The sequence below is a fragment of the Blennius ocellaris genome (assembly GCF_963422515.1).
Source record: "Blennius ocellaris genome assembly, chromosome: 24".
NCBI lineage: Eukaryota > Metazoa > Chordata > Actinopteri > Blenniiformes > Blenniidae > Blennius > Blennius ocellaris.
In genome coordinates this window covers 9,254,747-9,273,432 of record NC_137673.1, presented here as the reverse complement: position 1 = coordinate 9,273,432, position 18,686 = coordinate 9,254,747, and the positions used below count along the sequence as shown (strand labels likewise).

The following is an 18,686-nucleotide window of genomic DNA, read 5'->3' as shown; positions in this document are numbered from 1 at the left end:
AATAATGTTTTATATCTGGATTTTTTTACAGAAGCGAGTGTGTTTGTTTCTATTCCATAATTGCAGCCAGATTTCTGTCTGATGTCCTGAATGATATGGAGTCAAGATGAGGGCTGACCTTTTAACCTTATTTTATTTATTTATGTATTTATCCACAATTTCCCATGTCAGTAGAACAATGTACAAAGACAATCACGGAAACAATAAACAAAAGAGGTCCCAGGATAGATCCCAAATTCTATGTTTTCCTTTTCAGAGTTGACATTCTTTACATTTACGTCTTCCGCAAACGGTCCCTGAACCAACCGTAGTGCGCATGCTCACCGAGCAGAGAGACTCGAGAGCCGCAGACAGTTTGTGAGCGGCAACAGTGAGGTTCGACAGTTCCAAAGTTGGGTTGTTTTTTTGGGGGGGATTGTTTTTATTTGCTTTAAAAATAATAATAATAATAAAAACAAAGTTATTTCAGGAAATATTCCACATTATTAGATTGCATGTGTGCCAATATTGTATACGTCTTCATGGAGGTCTGACTCTATAGCGCCTCCTGTGGTCCAAATCTAACACTCACCTCCCTTCTCTCTCTCTCTCTCTCTCTCTTTCCCTCCCTCCCTCCCTCCCTCCCTCTCTCCTCAGTGCTCCAGCAGCCTCCCCTCAGCTCGGTCATGGAGAGCTGGTAGAAGCGCAGCAGCAGCGGCTGGTCGGATGGTTGGATGAACCATGAAGTCTCCGCGGCTCTGGGCGGCTCTGTGCCTCCTCCTCCTCACCGCCTCCTGCCGGCTGTGCGCGGCCGCCCGACACGGTAAGGAAGCCGCCGGCCGAGACGGACGCACTTTTCCACCCCCCCCCAACCCTCCTCACCCCCCCCTGATAATGAACTGCGGAGAGGCGCGGCGCGTAAATCACGACTTTCCGAGCGACGAACGCCCGCGGCAGCGACACTTTCTCCTCAACCTGTCTGCTTCGAACAAGTCGCCGATCTCTCGCGCACCATTCTGCAAGTGAGCGCGCATTTTTATTCCCGTGCGTCAAAGTTGCTGAAGCTGAAAAATACGCCTGTAAAATGAAGTTTCTACACTGTATTGTGTGCTGTGACAGCGTTGGGGGGGAAAAAAACTGGAAACCAGTTGTTATAATGTGTGCGGGAAGTGCGCAATAATGAAATTACTCCATTATTGAGCACTATATATATATATATATATATATATATATATATATATATATTCCTCTGATCAGTTTGCATCCGTGCCAAATTGCGTCACTGACGCAAGCGTTGTGACCGCAGGTCGCCTGCCTGAATGAATCATAGTGTTGTTGAGTGTGCAAGATCTGCGCCTGCACGGGAGCAGAAAGTAGCGGAATATACCTTCTCCTGCAGCGCAATCCACTGGACAGTGATATGAAGAGGGGAAATTATAGACCAGTAGCATCATAATCATGATTCTCGGAGAAGCAAGCGTCTTCTAAAGCGCTCTACTGTTTGTAATGTCTACTAGAAATAGGGACTTTAACAATTGCAATTAAAGCAGCGTTGTGACTGATTTGTTGTTGAATTTTCCCTAATCGAGATAGATAATACAGATGGGGCGAGATCAGCATTTTGCTTCCCCCTACTCCATATTAATATTGTTATACTGTTGTATGTTTAGAAAAATATACACATATGTTTTTCCCCCTCATTATTTTTAGCATATGCATTGTTTTATTATATTATTATATATAGTCGTCTATATTTGGAAAGAGAAAAGTTTAAAATAAACATATGCCAGAGATAAAATATATATTTAAATTTATATTAAATACTGCAGTGCTCTCAAACTCCTCCAAAAGTTTGAACTCATATGAGTTATCCCCGAATCCCTAAAGATCCTACAAGATCTTGCCAAAGCTGCTATGCAAATATAAACAATAAAGGAAAAAAAAAAAAAGTCAGTTACCCATGTGGGTGTATGTATGTGCTGCTCTAGGCATTCAGTTGAAAGTCTACATCAAAGACGGCCCAGATTACTTAACAAACATGTCAATTCAAAGCCAAGGGGTGTCAAACAGTATTTCTTAACCAAGCACAATATTGTGCCGCGTCATACAGACAGAAAAAATCCCCCCGTTTCTCCTGCAGGTTTCCCCCGTAAAGGGATTATGTGTCTGATCTTTTGACTCGCTTTGAAGTGGCCGACAAAAGCCCCTCAAAAGAGAGTTGAAATGAGACGCGAAAATAAAGCTGAGAAGGGAAAGACAGAACCGAGGGAGAAACATCCAGCCGCCGGGAAGGAAGGACAAGTTAATAGAAGTATGACACACAAGAATACTGGGGTCAAAACCAAGGGAAAAGACATTTGCCGTAATTAGTGATCGCATAAAAGCAACAAAGAGAATCAATACAATCAGTAAGAAATGGATGCGTTAGACTTGCAAAATGGATTTAACGGGTGGAAAATAAAGTGCTAAAAGAGACGCAAAGTGAGAAATGAGAAACAAAAACAGGGACGGAATCCACAAAAACAAAGGTGCAAAATATCTGAGACGCCAACGTAATGTAGAGCGAAGAAGAAAACAAGGTTGGAAAATCTGGAGTATTGAGCAGAAAATGTCGGATGTAAACACAAAGCAATCCCAGTGGCCGTGACGACGGTCCAGACCTCCAGTGACGCCTCGGCCCTGGTTGCTTCAGAGGCGAGCGGCGGCGAGGCCGCTCGCACGCCGCTCGCCCAACATGGCGTCGCAGGAGGGGCCGTGAACAGGATCCCTGCTGGGAACAGAGAGCGGTGAAACGTGTCACTGCTCCCGGTCGGGACTCAGGACTTGACCCCTTTGGCTTTTAGTGATGAGACCAGCTGAGCTTCACACCGGAGGACGCTTCAGCACCACGGACAGCGACTGGATCTCTCTCTCTCTCTCTCTCTCTCTCTCTCTCGCTCTCTCGCTCTCTCGCTCTCTATCTCTCTCTCTGTCTCTATCTCTCTCTCTGTCTCTATCTCTCTCTCTGTCTCTATCTCTCTCTCTGTCTCTATCTCTCTCTCTGTCTCCCTCTCTATTTATCTCTCTCTCTTTCTCTATATCGCTCTCTATCTCTATCTCTCTCTCTCACTATCTCTCTCTTTCTCGCTCTCTATCCTTCGTTCTCTCTCTCCATCTCTCTATCTATGTCTATTTATCTATCTCTCTCTCCCTCCCTCTCTAGCCTTCTCGCTCTCTCTATTTCTCTCTCTCTCTATCCCTCTTTCCCTCTTTCTCCCACTCTCTCCCACTCTCTCCTGCTCTCTCTCTCCTTCCCTCTCTCCTGCTCACTCTCTCTCTCTCTATTTCTCTCTCTCTCTCTATTTCTCTCTATCTCTATCTCTCTCATCTCCCTCTCTATTTATCTCTCTCTTTCTCTATATCGCTCTCTCTCTATCTCTCTCTCTCCCTCTCGCTATCTCTCTCTTTCTCGCTCTCTATCCCTCTTTCTCTCTCTCTCTATTTCTCGCTCTCTCTCTCTCTCTCTATTTCTCTCTATCTCTATCTCTCTCATCTCCCTCTCTATTTATCTCTCTCTCTTTCTCTATATCGCTCTCTATCTCTCTCTCTCTCCCTCTCTCGCTATCTCTCTTTCTCGCTCTCTATCCCCCTTTCTCTCTCTCTCTCTATTTCTTGCTCTCTCTCTCTCTATTTCTCTCTATCTCTATCTCTCTCATCTCCCTCTCTATTTATCTCTCTCTTTCTCTCCATCGCTCTCTCTCTATCTCTCTCTCTCCCTCTCTCGCTATCTCTCTTTCTCGCTCTCTTTCCCTCTTTCTCTCGCTCTCTATCTCTCTCTCTATCTCTTGTTCTCTCCATCTCTCTATTTATCTATCTCTATTTATCTCTCTCTCCTTCCCTCTCTCTCTCTCCTTCCCTCTCTCCCCTGCTCTCTCTCTCTCTCTCTCTCTCAGTCCAGCTGAAATGTCACGTTGAGTGAGCTGGACTGCTAAAATAGTGTCAGGAGAACCTTTTAGATTTAAAATGTGATGAAAATTGATGCATTTTGGCAACAAAAACACAATTATTGATGAAAATGACTATAATGACAACATAAAGCTGATTTTAATGGTGCAAAATACGGTGAATGTTTTTACATGCTGACAGCATGGCTCAGAGCAGACCTGGGAAATCCTCAATCAAATATAAATTTACACTTATTATTGGCTTTATTGTATCTAAAATGGTGTAATTCTTCACATTCTAGGCCATTATTACATTGTCTAGTTGTGTCTAGTGAATCTTTTACCTCCATAAAATTGGTGTTAAAGAAGACGATCGATGAAAAAAAAACAAAAAAACAATTGTCATTTACTGAACTTTGGAATGAAGAAAAATCGATTTCCGGACGTAGAGTCTCATCGGCTCAATTACACAGCCTTGAGGTTTGCGCGAGGCGGCGTGAAGGTGGAAGTTGAAAGGTGAACCGAGCCGCGGGGGGTTTGTGACCCGCCGCCAATCATCCCCACCCCCGACAACTAATTCCAGCTTTTAAAGCGCTGCCGGTGCGTGTTCATGCTGTTTGCAGCCGCTAATAAAGTGTCAAGTACACAAATACTACTTTCTTTATTATTATTGGAAGATTCTCCATTTTTAAGCCCCTCGAATAAGATCATTATGAAAACTGTGCACTTCTGATACTTCGAGGAAAACCGAAGGCAGAGAATGTGAGTCATCAAGTTGGTTGGATTTTGTTTTTGCCCTCGGTGTAATGAGCAGAAATTGGTCAGTCCGCGCAGAGGAGGGAAGCTAAAATTAAGTCTCTGTTTCGCGCGAGAGCTGCCTGTTGGACTCGCTGTGGGAGGAAGGAGGAGGGATCCGGCGCTTGGCGTTGGAGCGAGGCCACGTTTAGTGAAGCTAATGAGAAAAAAATAAAATAAAAAATCTTCTGAGTCAGAGCTCAGTCAAACGGCCTCCTTTTTTCCTTTTTGGTTTCAGGATACGGACACTAACTTTGCTTAAAACTCTTTGATTTCACGAGATAATAATAATAATATCAGTGCAAATACTCAACATATCAAGTATCACTCTGGAGGTGTTTGATCGCTCCAGTTCCTCCTCATTACCCGGGGATTTTTCACGCTTCGGTGGCCGTGACGGATGGAGATTGGACGTCTTGCCGAAGTGAAGGATGGAGGGATGGAGGGACGCGTGGGCTGGAGGAGAGAGATTAGTCATCGTCGGAAAGACGCCGGGCGAGGCGTATGGAGAGAACGCACAGGAGCGCCATCCGCTTTTTCTCGTCTTCAGGTGGAGGGGGGGGAAAAGTCAGTTTGTCGACGATTCAAATGGAAACGGAGTGTTCAGGGTTACATAGATCCTCGACGAGCGCCCGGCTCAAACACACACGTAAACAAACAGAGCGGGCAGCGCTCTCTTAACCGCCTCGCCGCTGATTAGAAGCCGAGGAAAGGTCACCTGGAAACACGCGCGTGCCCCCCCGCTTACATCTGCAGACTCCCTTGGCAACGCGGCGTTGGTGTGGCGCTCGGCGGCGTGTGAGCGGTCAAATGTAGGGTCGTGAACGACGCAGCGATGTCACGTCTTTACAACAATAATGGCATGAAGAACGTAGAATTGCGGCTGCAGGTCATGACAGCGGCTCAACTGGTGTCTGAAGCTGGGAGCTTCCTGTACCTTTCACAGTAAAAGCCGACAGTTCCAGGAGGTTCATTGCGGACTTGTTGAGAGTGACGGAACATTCTAGTGAATCACACAACAACTACAGGACATTAAAGACACACCATCACACTCATGGTTCTAACAATCCAGATCTTCCATTTTAATAATGTGTAGTGATAAAGGAGCTGAGAGCTGCAATGCATTATGGGAGTTTCTGTTTGTCGGGTTTTAAATGTAATTATTGGGGGTTATATTAGGTTTGTAGTGTTGCTTAGTTAATGTAGTTTAGTTTATTAGTTGTAAGTTGTCGACCAGCAGTGAAGAAGGTTTTGTGTGTCGTGTCCTCCTGGCATGGTCTTCCTGTGGGACTGTCAAAATAAAATGCGTGTCTCTGGGTGTCGAGTTCAGTGGGAAACGGGACCAAACGGCTCTTTGAGCATTAAAGGTTGCCGACCCCTGATCTATAAGATTCTATAGGTTTCTTTTAAAGCACCGTGGTTTAAGTTCATCTCCAGGTTAAGTGAAATTCTTTGTTTTTCTGTGTTTGCAGGTTGTTTGTTTGAGAAGAACCTCTGCCCGAGAGAACAGCTGTGCCACGACGGTGAGTATTGCAATCTGAGCCGCTGAACCTGTGGCGGTAAATAGAGCTTCGTGAGGCCTCCGGGCTCGAGACGCTCATATTGACGCTTGTGGCCTGAGCGCCGCCGCCTATAACGACGGCGGCGTGTTCCTGGATGTTTGGTTCCCTCGGATGGAGTGGAGGGGACGCTGAACCATCGTCTGCTTCCCATCATGCACCGCTGAAGACTGTGTGATCTGATGCGGGTTTGCAAGGAAAGGAGCGCAGCAGGTTGTGTTTTTTTGTTAAAAAAAATAAAATGATAAAACGGCTTAACAAGAAGAAAACAGTCCAAATGGCTAAAACTGCTAAGATATGAATTATGTCAAAAACTAAATGCTTAAAAGGAGCAAAACCGCAACAAATCAGGTATGAAATGTACAACTTTTCTGAATAGAAGTTGAATAGAAGTTGATTTCCTCCCGGGGCCACGCTTGTCAGGTTTTATAATGAGACGGCTTCACCTGGCCGAGACACGAGATGGTTAAATTGTAGCTTTGAGCCTTGACGTACTTTTATTCTGTATCATTATCCCACATTCTGAAGCAGTACGTGACTGAAACCACCCGTTTACCGTGAGACGTCACCGAAGTGACGCGAGTGGATCCTTTTCTCCGTGAGCTGAGGTGGAGGGAGAATGAGTTGATTGAGAGAGAGGGGGGGGGGGGGGGGGGTGCGAGGGATGATGGACGGGCGGATGAAAGGAGGAGAGTGCGGGAAGCAAAAGAGAGGATAAAGGAGTACGGGAGCAACGTAAACAAGGGCTCCCTCCGTCAGCTGCTCTCGGGCCAATCGCGGCTCCATCCGGCCGTCTCCATGACAACAGTGACATCACTTGCCTGACGACTGTGTGTCTCCCGTGTGTGTGTGTGTGTGTTTGATGAGGGATGGAGCGAGACAAGGGTGATGACTCACCCGTGGCCTACACACACGCGCACACACACACACACACACACACACACACACACACACACACACACAGGTGTGTGTCTTCTCTCTGTTGATTTAAGGAGTTTTTGTGCACACATGTCAGATTAATGTTTTATCTGTTGTATGCGAGTGTTTTTTTGTTTTTTTTCTCGTTTTTTTTTCTGTGTTTTGTTTTCGTGCGTTTCTCTACATTTGTGTTTTTCTTGTGCAGACGTTTTCTGGGTCTGCCCTTGTTTTCCCCCCCAATGTGTGCGTGACAAACCCCATTTGGTCAACATTTACGGGAATAGAGAGATTAATCCGAAAAACCACTCGGCAGAACGCATTACCTTCGCCAAACGCCACATTTGTCGCCGTGGAAACCAACGGATTGCAAGGTTATTTGACCCAACCACAACACTCCTCCCATCATTTGTCACGGTTGATTGAATTGCTTCCTGTTCTCACTGTTTGACACTGATGTACACATTTTCCACGTGACCCCCCCCCATGACCTTTGACCCCCCCCACCCAACCGCTAACCAGAGTGATGACATCACTGCTTTATGTGGCATATCAGAGGATGGGGAATTGCAAAGTGGAGATTTTGGTGTCCGTTTGACATCAATTGGTTCAAAACTGACCGCGTTATAATGAAAATGCATTTTTTTTTTTTTACCTTTTTGCGACCCGGGGCCTTGACCTTTGACCCGATCACTCTCAAACTTCAATGAAACCATCTTTGGATAAACGCAACTCATCCCTGAAACTGTCATGCGGTTCAGGTAAATAGTTTTTGCAGAAGCCGATTTCCCCCTTTCGGCGCCTCTCCCATCCGCTTTGTATGGGACATTTTCCCCACGGCTTTTTGGGGGGTTTGTTCGGAAACGGTTAACCGCCATCATCCCAACGTCTATTCGATTGGTCCTTGGATGATGACGAATCATGCCTGAAGACTTTCCTGCAATCCGGGCGAATAGTTTTTTGCGAAAACGTTGCTTGGCGAAGGCGAAGAGTGCCAGACTACACTGAGTCGTTGCGTTCAGGGAGGATGAGGAATCGTCTTTTCTCTCTGCGCAGACGGTCTGTTCGGACAGTGCCACGCCCCCCGCCAGGAGCCCGTCCAGTACCAGGTGTCCGTACCCGTCCTGCACAAACTCCAGGACGTCCTCAAGGACCTGATGGTGCAGGGTGAGTCTCCGCCGCTTTCACCGGGTGTCGGGTGTGCGATTCAGAGTTGCACTGAAGTGAGAAAGCAGACATCTTCAGTCAAATCAGTGGGGAAAAAAAAAATTGCAGATTTACAGATTACCAACAAAACAACACACCTCCACCATTACTCCTCCATATTCTACACCTTTAAGACTGGTAGTCGTTCTCGGTAAAAAAAAAAAAAAAAAAAAGAACATAATCTGACTACAAAGCTTGATTGTTGAGCTAAAAATAGTGATAAACGCCCTGAAACTGACTAAAAACTGGGTGGATGCAGGAGAGTGTGGCGGCATAAATCTCAGTAGACGTGTGTGTGTGTGTGTGTGTGTGTGTGTGTGTGTGTGTGTGTGTGGGTGTGTGTGTGGGTGTGTGTGTGGGTGTGTGTGTGTGTGCCCAGGTTTGACCTGGAGGGACGACGTGACCCAGGCCATCATCAGCCGAGAGCTGAGTCGCGTTCCCACCGTCTCCAAACCCGTCGAGAGATCGCCCAAACAGTAAGAACTACAATACGTTAAATTAAAAAAAATATTTTTATTTTTTTTAAATAAATTAAAAAAGTGAATAAAAAAAATGTATTGAAAAAATTGAAAAATAAATTACATTGAAAAATAAATTGAAAAATAAATATAAAAAATGTAAAAAATAAATTTTAATATTAAAAAATAAATGTAAAAAATCGAAAAATTAATTAAAAAATGTAAAGATGTATTAAAAAAAAAAAAAACAAAAAAAACAAATTATAATATTTAAAAATAAAAAGGAAAAAAAAATAGAAAGACAAAAACTAAAATGTGAACAAAAGAGTTGGACAATGACCGGGACATTCCCCCGTCCCCAGGGCGTCCAGGCTGCTGGAGCCCCGCCGGGGTCAAGACCCTGAAGCTGGGCCGGAGATGATGCAGCAGTACCTGGACTACATGGTCCTGGACCCGTCCAGGTCTTCGGTCCACATGCAGAAGCCCCAACTGGACCCGTACTCCTACCACAAGGCAAGAACCACCAAGACCTCCTATCCTCCTCCTCCCCCTCTTCTTCTTCTTCTTCTTCATCTTCTGTTTGTTGCTGCAGCAGTACGGCTACCAGGACGAGGAGGAGCGCTCCCTCAACTCCCTGGACGAGAACCCCGCCTTCACTCGCTCCAGACCCGGAGAGGACCCCCTGGACCGGGACCGCCTGCTCCTCCAGGACCTGCTGTCCTTTTACCTCGCCTCTCCTTCGTCCTCCTCCTCTTCCTCGCCTGTGCAGACGCTGTCCGGTCACAGAGGGGCGATCCCCTCCTCCTCCTCCTCCTCCTCCTCCTCCTTGTCCCAGTTCTTCCCGGAGCTGGACTTCCCTCTGGATTACGGCGAGGACTACGCTTCCCAGGTGGCCCAGCTGGGCGAGCGGCAGAAACAGAAGCAGGAGCAGGAGCAGGAGGAGACGAAGGCCCAGAAGGAGTACGACGCTCTTTCCGGGCTGGACGGTGAGACGATTCCATTATTTGTGTGGTTTGGTCCTGAGTTCTCGTCGTTTCCGTCCTCGCGGGAATTTTCTCTCACTTCTTGAGTCTTTTCAGTCATTCAGCAGCTTCTTAATAGTCCCTTTTTGTCCACTTACATAGATAGATAGTTACTTTATTCATCCCCGCAGGGAAATTGTTTTGTTGCAGCAATCCGGTACATACGAATATTATAAAATACAATAGAATAGAAATCAAAGTAAATGTAAAAATATCTGGGTATAAGACATAAAGTAAAACACAGAACGGAGAAATAAGCACGAGATAAAAGCAAGATATATGTTTATAATAAACATAATCGTTTTTTGAGACCTTACTTTTTGGATTTAGCATCTCTTTATTGTCAAATCTTGACTTTTTTATAGTCTTTTCCGTACTTATCTTTTGTGTCTGTGGTCAGTTTTCATCATTCCTGCTTGGATTTGGTTTTTATTTGTGTATTTTTGTTTTATTTCCGAAGTCATTTGTACATCTTTTAATTACTTTTGTTTAAAAATGTCCATTCTACCGTGCGTCTCCAGAGCGCTCCCTGCAGAGGCTGGCCCTGCTGCTGGACCACTACGGCCTGGACGTGAAGGACCTGTCCCCCGAGCAGAGGGACAACCTGCCGTCCACGCTGAAGCGGCTGCAGCTGGAGAGCTCCTACGCGCCCAAGCAGACCGAAGGTGGGGCCGCGCCGCGCCGCGCCGGGGAACGCTCGCTCCTTTCTTCACTTCGTGAATAATCGTTTGTTCTTATTTACTATTTTAGATAAATACGGGAATATGGCCGCCTCGGGGAAAAAGGTGAGTTCTGTGAGACGTGATTAAAAAAAAAAAAAAAGGAAAATATGACGGTTTCACATTGACTCTCTTGGTCCGCCTCCATCAGGTGACAGAGGGTTCGATGGATTATAAAGCGGAAGCGCTGCTCTCCTCCAGCAAGCCGCCGAAACAAGGCGGAGCTCAGAAGGAGGCGGTTCCCGCCGCGGCAGCCGAGGAACCGGAGAAGAAGAAGAAGAAGGAGGAGGCAGCGGCGGCGGCGAGCAAGGCCGGGGAGTTCGGGTACATCGTCACCAACCAGAGGTGCGGCGGGTTTACTTCCTGTTTGTTCAGGGCGACTGGGGGCGGGAGAGACGTGTCGTCAATGTCGTGGAAGACTGGAGTGTGTGTGACGTGTGTGTGTGTGTGTGTGTGTGTGTGTGTGTGTGTGTGTGTGTGTGTGTGTGTGTGTGTGTGTGTGTGTGCGTGTGTGTGTCTTCAGCCCCCTCGGTCTGAACGACGGGGTGCGACTGCTGGAGCGGCTGGCGGGGAGGACGGGCCTCTCCACCGACTCCTTCACCAGCGTCAGGTAGGACGTAGGGCGCCGTCCTCTGATTGGACGATCAATCGGAGGAGCGTTTCTTGCACGCGGGTTGGATTCCCCGCCTTGTTTCTGCTCCAGTGACCCCTTGACCTTTGGGCAACCTGCACAAATCTCCTCTTTCGGTCAATTTTGTCTCCCGGGTCTTCAGTCCCATCAACTTTATTGTTGACATGAAAGTCACTTTTTTTTATAAACTGTTTGCCACAGAATTAAGGTGAAGGCACACAATTATTCATTGTTACAATTAAACGCATTTTGCTCATTTAGACAAGTTTGTAAGTTAAAAACACCATTTCAATTTCAGTTAAATTTAAATAGATTTGTCAAACCTGTAGTAAAATCTCTCAAACTCCAAAAGTTAATTTAATTTAATTTAATTGGATTAAATTAAATTGGATTAGATCATGGTGTGTCTTTATTTTGACCATTTTCTTCATTAAAACACAATGAAACAATAATACTAATAATGTATAATATAATAATAACAAAAAGTAAATAAAGAAAAATCATAATATTCATCAGCAAAGCAATCGTGATAATTTTACAATATATTAAATAATAATAGTGTATTTTAATTTGAAACTATTACTACTAATAATAAAGGTAAAAGGAATGCATCATCATTTTAAAGTGAAATAAAAGAACATTGTGGAATATTTAAATATTGTGGTATTGCATCTATCAAAAATATAAATAAAAAACCAAACAGTGGAAATGAGACTAAAGAGTCCAAAACGTCCTCAAGATTTTTTTTGCTCTGAAAAGCTTGAAACGTTCCAGCCTTTCCCATCAATCCTGCTGTTTTCATCAGAGCTTATTCCAGATTATGTCACGGTGAATCTCACCCGCCGCCTCTCCTCTCCTCTCCTCTCCTCTCCTCTCCTCTCCTCTCCTCTCCTCTCCTCTCCTCTCCTCTCCTCTCCTCTCCTCTCCTCTCCTCTCCTCTCCTCTGCTGTGTCTCCTGCAGCGTGGTCGGACCGGCCATCTCCTTCAGGATCAAACCCAACGCCAAGAACCTGACGGCCGCAGACGTGGCCGACAAAGCCGGTTTGTACCGTCGACCTTCGGGAACACGGGGACGCTTTTAAAGCGTTTTTCTCACTGTTTTTTTACATTTTCTTTAACAGTTGCCGAAAAGAGCTTCCTGGAGGCCGACACGGGCCTGACGGTGCTGCAGAGCGGCGGCGGACAGGTGAGCGACGCAGGTTCAGCTTAAGAATTACAAACCATTTATTAGTTTGCGTAATTGTTCTCGTGCCTCGGTTTTGGGCTCCACGTAATCGGCATTGCGTCATCAAAATTCCGTTCACGTCTGGGTGTCATTTTCCGCAGTCGTTTGGGGAATTTCTTTGACATTTTCATCGCGTGTGCTCTGCGCCAAAACAAAGAAAACCTTTGTTTTTTGTATCTTTGTTCATATAAATCTTATGATGAATTGATTAAAGTTCCTTTTTTTTTTTTTTTGAACCAGCAAAGCCCAGGGAAAAGACGAGCGCTTAAATAAATAAATGCATACGTGAGCTTGTCGGAAACGTCTCACCCTCGCCGTTCAATGTCGCCCCCCGCTCTCAGAGGGACGACGTGAAGGCGTTGCCCCTGGCGACCAGGGTCCAGCCGCCCGGCTCCCGCTGGGTGTTCGCCACGCTGGTGGCCATGGCCAGCATGGGCAGCGTCCTGGTGGCAGCCATGACGGTGGCCTGTCTGCGGCACCACGCGCACCGGCTGGCGGCCAAGAAGCTGGGCCTGGGCCCCGAGGGGGGGACGTACACCCACCAGGAGTACCAGGTGAGGCGAGGGGGGCGACACTGGAGGCTGGATCAGATCAGATAAGATAATTACTTTATTCATCCCCGAAGGGAAATTGTTTTGTTGCAGCAATCTGGTCCATACGAATATTATAAAATACAATAGAATAAAAATAAAAGTAAAAAAATATACGAATATCTGGGTATAAGACCTAAAGTAAAGCACAGAACGGAACATGGGCACTTAGAAATAAGCAGGATAAATCAATAGTAAGATCACAGGAAGATGCTGGAGTCGCTGAGTGAGAACGGCCGATAAGCCCTCCATCTGTCACCATGGAAACCACTCACCATGTCGGAGGATATGCAATTGAAAACGGAACGTTTTGGCCGTCGGTTTGACGTCGGTGGAATTAAAACGGACCGCCTTATGACAAAATAAATAAATAAATAAATGCTTTTCACCTTGGGAAAAGTTAGGCAAATGCATCCCGTGACTACCAGTAAATAAATAAATACACGCGGCCCCAAATATATGTAAATATATATATATATATATATATATTTATGTATAACTGGCTCACCAGGACCTGTGTCGCCAGCACATGGCCTCCAAAGGCGCCTTCGGACGCCTGGAGGCCGCCGCCCTGGGCGCTGTGGGAGGAGCAACAGGCGGCGGAGGAGGAGGAGGCGGAGGAGGAGGAGGAGGAGGAGGAGGAGGAGGAGCCACCACCGCCGGAGCCGGGAGGGGGGCGTGCGGCGCGGCGTCGGGCGGCGCCGACTCCAGGGTGAGCAGCGTGTCGTCGCAGTTCAGCGACGGCGCGCAGCCCAGCCCGAGCTCGCACAGCAGCACGCCGTCGTGGTGCGAGGAGCCGGCGCAGGCCAACATGGACATCTCCACCGGACACATGATACTGGTGAGACGCGGGCGGCGGCGGGCGGCGGCGACGTCCGTCGGAGGCGTCCTGACGTGTCCTGTGCTCTCCGTCCAGGCGTACATGGAAGACCACCTGAGGAACAAGGACCGCCTGATGAAGGAGTGGGACGCTCTGTGCTCCTACCAGGCCGAGCCCAGCGCCGTCGCCGAGGCCCAGAGCGACGCCAACGCCAAGAAGAACCGCTGCGCCGACTCGGTGCCCTGTGAGCCCCGCGTCCTCGCCAGCGTTTGTCGGGACGGAGGAGGCTGCGCGTGTTGAACTTTTGTTTTGTTTTGTTGTTCTCTCTCGCCGCTTTCAGACGACCACTCCAGAGTGAAGCTGAAGGCGGAGATCAACCCCTCGCGCTCGGACTACGTCAACGCCAGCACCATAGTGAGATCGCCGCTCCCGCAAGCAGCGTGGAAAGCGCCCGGGGCGCGAGCGCTGACCTCTGACCTTTTGATTTCCCCGCAGATTGAGCACGACCCCCGCATGCCGGCCTACATCGCCACCCAGGGCCCCCTGTCACACACCATCTCCGACTTCTGGCAGGTCAGACCAGTGAGATGTCGTTACGTCATCGAGGCGAGAAGTCGTTTAAAAATAAGCTGCTTTTTGCTTTCGAAAACAGTGGATCACTTCCGACCGTTATTTAATCTGACATTTATATATATATATATATATATATAGAATTTGAAGGTGGAAGATTCAAGTATGTGAGGGTTTTTTCCCAACATTTTCCTTTACTTTGCACCAGAATCATCTTTTCTTTTTTTTTTTAAATAGCATACAAATGTATTTTAATTATTATTTCTCTTAGGTTTCGTAGGTTCTATTTGTCCTGCATTTTTTTTTTGACTTGTAACTGTTCACTTCTTCCATTATCTTCGCCGATAATTCTATTTCGTTCCTGTGTGATTTTTATTATGTTTGGACAAAAAAAATCACTGGAGTCGTCCTCATCGTCGTCACGTTGCGCCGAGCTGTACAGAGTGTGTTTGTATTAAATGGCGTGGCATTGCGGTGTAGATGGTTTGGGAGAACGGCTGCACGGTGATCGTGATGATGACGGCCCTGGTGGAGGACGGAGAGAAGCAGTGTGACCGCTACTGGCCCGACGAAGGCTCGTCCCTCTACCACATCTACGAGGTGTGTGTGTGTGTGCATGTGTGTGTGTGTGATCAGTCTGCAACTGGTTCCTTTCACCTCCCGCAGGTGAACCTGGTGTCGGAGCACATCTGGTGCAACGACTTCCTGGTGCGCAGCTTCTACCTGAAGAACGTGCAGACGCAGGAAACCCGCACGCTCACCCAGTTCCACTTCCTCAGCTGGCCGGCTCAGGGCATCCCCACCGCCACGCGCCCCCTGCTGGACTTCCGCAGGTACTGCACCACTCCTCTGTTCACACTGGGAGCACCTTCAACACTTCTTTCATCAACGCAAACGTGAACGTCGAGGTGATTGTAGGTTGTCTGTGTGAAATGTGCTCTCCGGGTATACTTTAATTACTCCAACATGGAGGGTAAAGGTCAAACAAAAACAGCGAAACTTCAATTCTGCACAGTGGATTCAGCGTGTAATCAAAAAGGGGGGAATTAAAGGGGAAATAGATTCACAATTAAAGGGTTTCAAACCCGGGCTATGATTCCAGTAAAATATTCTATTAATTGAAATTGAATGAACCATTTTTGGTTCCCTCAGGTCAATTCAACACATTATAATGAAGGGCATTAATACTTTTTTCCATCATTTTTCAGCAAAACGATCCCATTTAGATCAGATTGAACCTAAATGAAGGAGTGGAATATGTGTGACTGTGGTTGCTTTTACCACTGTAAGATATCTAAAAGCATCTGTGACAATAATATCCCCCCCGCCCCCCCCCCACCCTGAGCGGTGAAGGTCAGCAGGAGCCCCTGGTTTTTAATTTTGTAAACATATCTGTCTGTGTCATTCTTGTGGTTTTGCAGCTAGTTGTTCTGGGTCCAGTTGCATAGTCACAAAAATGATCACGGACTGATGTGGCTGCAGCAGGACGTCCATCGCCGTCCCGTCCTCTATCCGTCCGTCAAATTCAGTCCCACGAGACGTTTCTTTATTTCCTTCAAAGTGATCTGTGGCGTCTCTCCTCAGGAAAGTAAACAAGTGCTACCGCGGACGGTCCTGCCCCATCATCGTGCACTGCAGGTACCGTACGTCGGCGTTTTTTTTTTTTTTTTACCAGCAGAAAAGCTTGGGAATGTTGTCGTGAAAGTCTTTTGTTCCCATAGCAACGGGACCGGCCGGACTGGGACGTACATCTTGATCGACATGGTTCTGAACCGCATGGCTAAAGGTGAAGGGTTTACCTGCGTTTTGCCCGTCTTCCGCGTTGCTGTGTCTGACGATGACATGTCCCCCCCCCCCCCCCCCCCCCCCCCCCTCCCCCAGGAGTTAAAGAGATCGACATCGCCGCCACACTGGAGCACGTCCGGGACCAGAGGCCCGGGATGGTCTGCACAAAGGTGGGTGCAATACGACCCCCTCCCTCCTTCAGGTTCGCCCCCGTTTTAGACGCCGCCGTTGCTTCTTCTCCTTCCGCAGGACCAGTTTGAGTTTGCGTTGACCGCGGTCGCCGAGGAAGTGAACGCCATCCTCAAAGCCCTGCCTCAGTGAAACCAGAAGACCCACCCCCCCCCCCCCCCCAGCGCCCGTCTGATGTTTACATGTTAGTGGTACGGCTGTTCAGGGACCTTCCGGAGAAGCAGTATGTCCAAATTTCAAAAAACAAAACAAAAAACAAAGTGCCACAAACTATTGAAACATCAGATTTACACCAATTTAGTCTAAACTGAAGCAAAAACGTATTTTCCTGTGGGAGTTTGTTGAAATCGCTGTTCAAGGTAAATTCAAAAAAGAAAAAAAAACAAAAAAACCAAGTGTGAAGGCTAAATCTCCAACCATGCTGCTTCCTCTGCAGAAAGTGTCCCTGTGCCATTCAGATCATTTCAAGTCTCTGGATATCGTCGTTTACCTCACGCAAGTTAAAAAAAAAAAAAAAAAAGAAAGAAAAAAATATATGCTATTCATGCTATGAAAAAAAATAATCAAATAAAAGCTATTTTGTATATGTGAGACCTTAAATAAATCATTTAGTGTTCAAGTGCTGCAACCACTTCACGTGACCTCTGTGACTTTCTACATCCGCAGTTAAATTGGTTCAAGATGTATAGAAATCTTGTGGCGATGAAGGTTGACGTCCATGTTTGAACCGGATCCTCAAACCATATTGAAATTTAAATTTGAGTCATGAAATTCGCTTGCAAGACGTGTTCGTGTCCAGGATGTTATTGGAGCACTTCTTTACAAATGTGAACTGTTGATACCAAACATGTGGATTAAAACTCCAAAGTACTTTTGACCTCTGAAGAAACAAGACAGGAATATTTTAAGATGCTTTAATTTGAACATGAGGAAAAACAGGATGGTAACTTGCTGAAACGGCTGGAAGGAGTCGAAAGTTGAACTCAAATTCTCAGAACAAGACACAGAACAAAGAAAATTTTAATTTTTACAGCCGAAAAATTTCTTCATGTGAAGAAAGAAAATTTAAATTTTTACAGATGAAACATGTGAAGAAAAATTAACATTTTCCCTGCCGAAACGTATGAAGAAAGAAAATGAACACTTTCACTGAAACGTGTACGTTAAACTTGTAGGTTTTTGAGTATTTCGTGATTCTAATCGCTTAAGATTAAGATCCTGAATTTAAAAAAATCCAATCATCGTTACCAATATTGTGTTCCAATCAGGACCGCACCTGTGCGCCTTGGAACACCGGATTTATTCACTGAACTACATTACCCAGCATTCCCTGCGAGCGCGGGCTTTCGCCTACAAACAGTACTGGCAGCTATACGTCACACACAGGTCACTGTGGCATGTAACTGCTTGATTTTATGCTTTAATGTGTTTTTTTAGGACCAAATTTTTCAAGATCCCTAGAAAATTCATGCGTTTCAGGTTGATAGTTTTTGCAAAAAGTTGGTCAAATACATGCATATAAACCAACAAATGCACGCGACCAAAAACATAAGCCCTCACCCAACTAAATTACATTACCTTCTTTTCTCACCGTCTGTTTATGTGACATAAAATGCAGTCAGCGTCAACATATTTACATCATATTTCCGAGCAGTAGAAAAACCTGGGACTTGCCTTCTGCTTCCCCCTGGTGGTCAAACGACTGAATGAACATTTGTTGTAAATTGTGCAAAAATAACTCCACTAATAGTGAACAGCGCCTTATTTGATGGGAGTAGCTATATTTTACTCAAATATGGTAACTTATCTGCATTAAAATACAGATAAATTACTATTTCACATACATTTAAGTACAATTTATATAAACGTTGCACAAAACAATCATTAAGTGCACATGCTTCGCAACCAAATAGATGCCGAATCAAACCAAAATGGAGAAAAAAGGTTTTCCATTCATCTTAAAATATCGCCCATGGTGGGCGTTTTTGCTCTTTTTAAAGTTTGTTAATCCCTTGTGCTGCAAAAACTGTATGAAAAGTACGTTAGAAGTATGATTTGGAAATTTAAAACTCTTCACAAATTTGAGCTTGTAAGACGTGTTCGTGTCCAGGATGTTATTGGAGCACTTCTTTTCAAATGTTAACTGTTGATACCAAACGTGGATTAAAACTCCAAAGTACTTTTTCCCTCTGAAGAAACAAGACAGGAATATTTAAAGATGCTTTAATTTGAACATGAGGAAAAACAGGATTTGTTTACATTTTTGTTACTTGAAAGTTTGCATTTCACTACCTCTTTAT

General features: G+C 45.9%; 1 protein-coding gene across 1 annotated transcript; it reads left to right on the top strand.

Moving 5' to 3' along the window:
- Nucleotides 1-671: 671 nt before the first annotated feature.
- On the top strand, nt 672-16,637 carry ptprnb (protein tyrosine phosphatase receptor type Nb). Its single transcript, XM_080520193.1, has 23 exons — nt 672-802; nt 6,170-6,220; nt 8,228-8,338; nt 8,757-8,853; nt 9,198-9,348; nt 9,428-9,821; nt 10,379-10,522; nt 10,608-10,642; nt 10,728-10,921; nt 11,100-11,186; nt 12,169-12,248; nt 12,329-12,393; nt 12,774-12,986; nt 13,534-13,863; nt 13,939-14,086; nt 14,183-14,256; nt 14,338-14,415; nt 14,893-15,012; nt 15,079-15,245; nt 15,997-16,050; nt 16,134-16,198; nt 16,294-16,367; nt 16,447-16,637. Exons 1-23 carry the CDS (start codon nt 721-723, stop codon nt 16,516-16,518), a joined length of 2,886 nt encoding a protein of 961 aa, XP_080376319.1. The 5' UTR covers nt 672-720; the 3' UTR covers nt 16,519-16,637.
- Nucleotides 16,638-18,686: the final 2,049 nt, after the last annotated feature.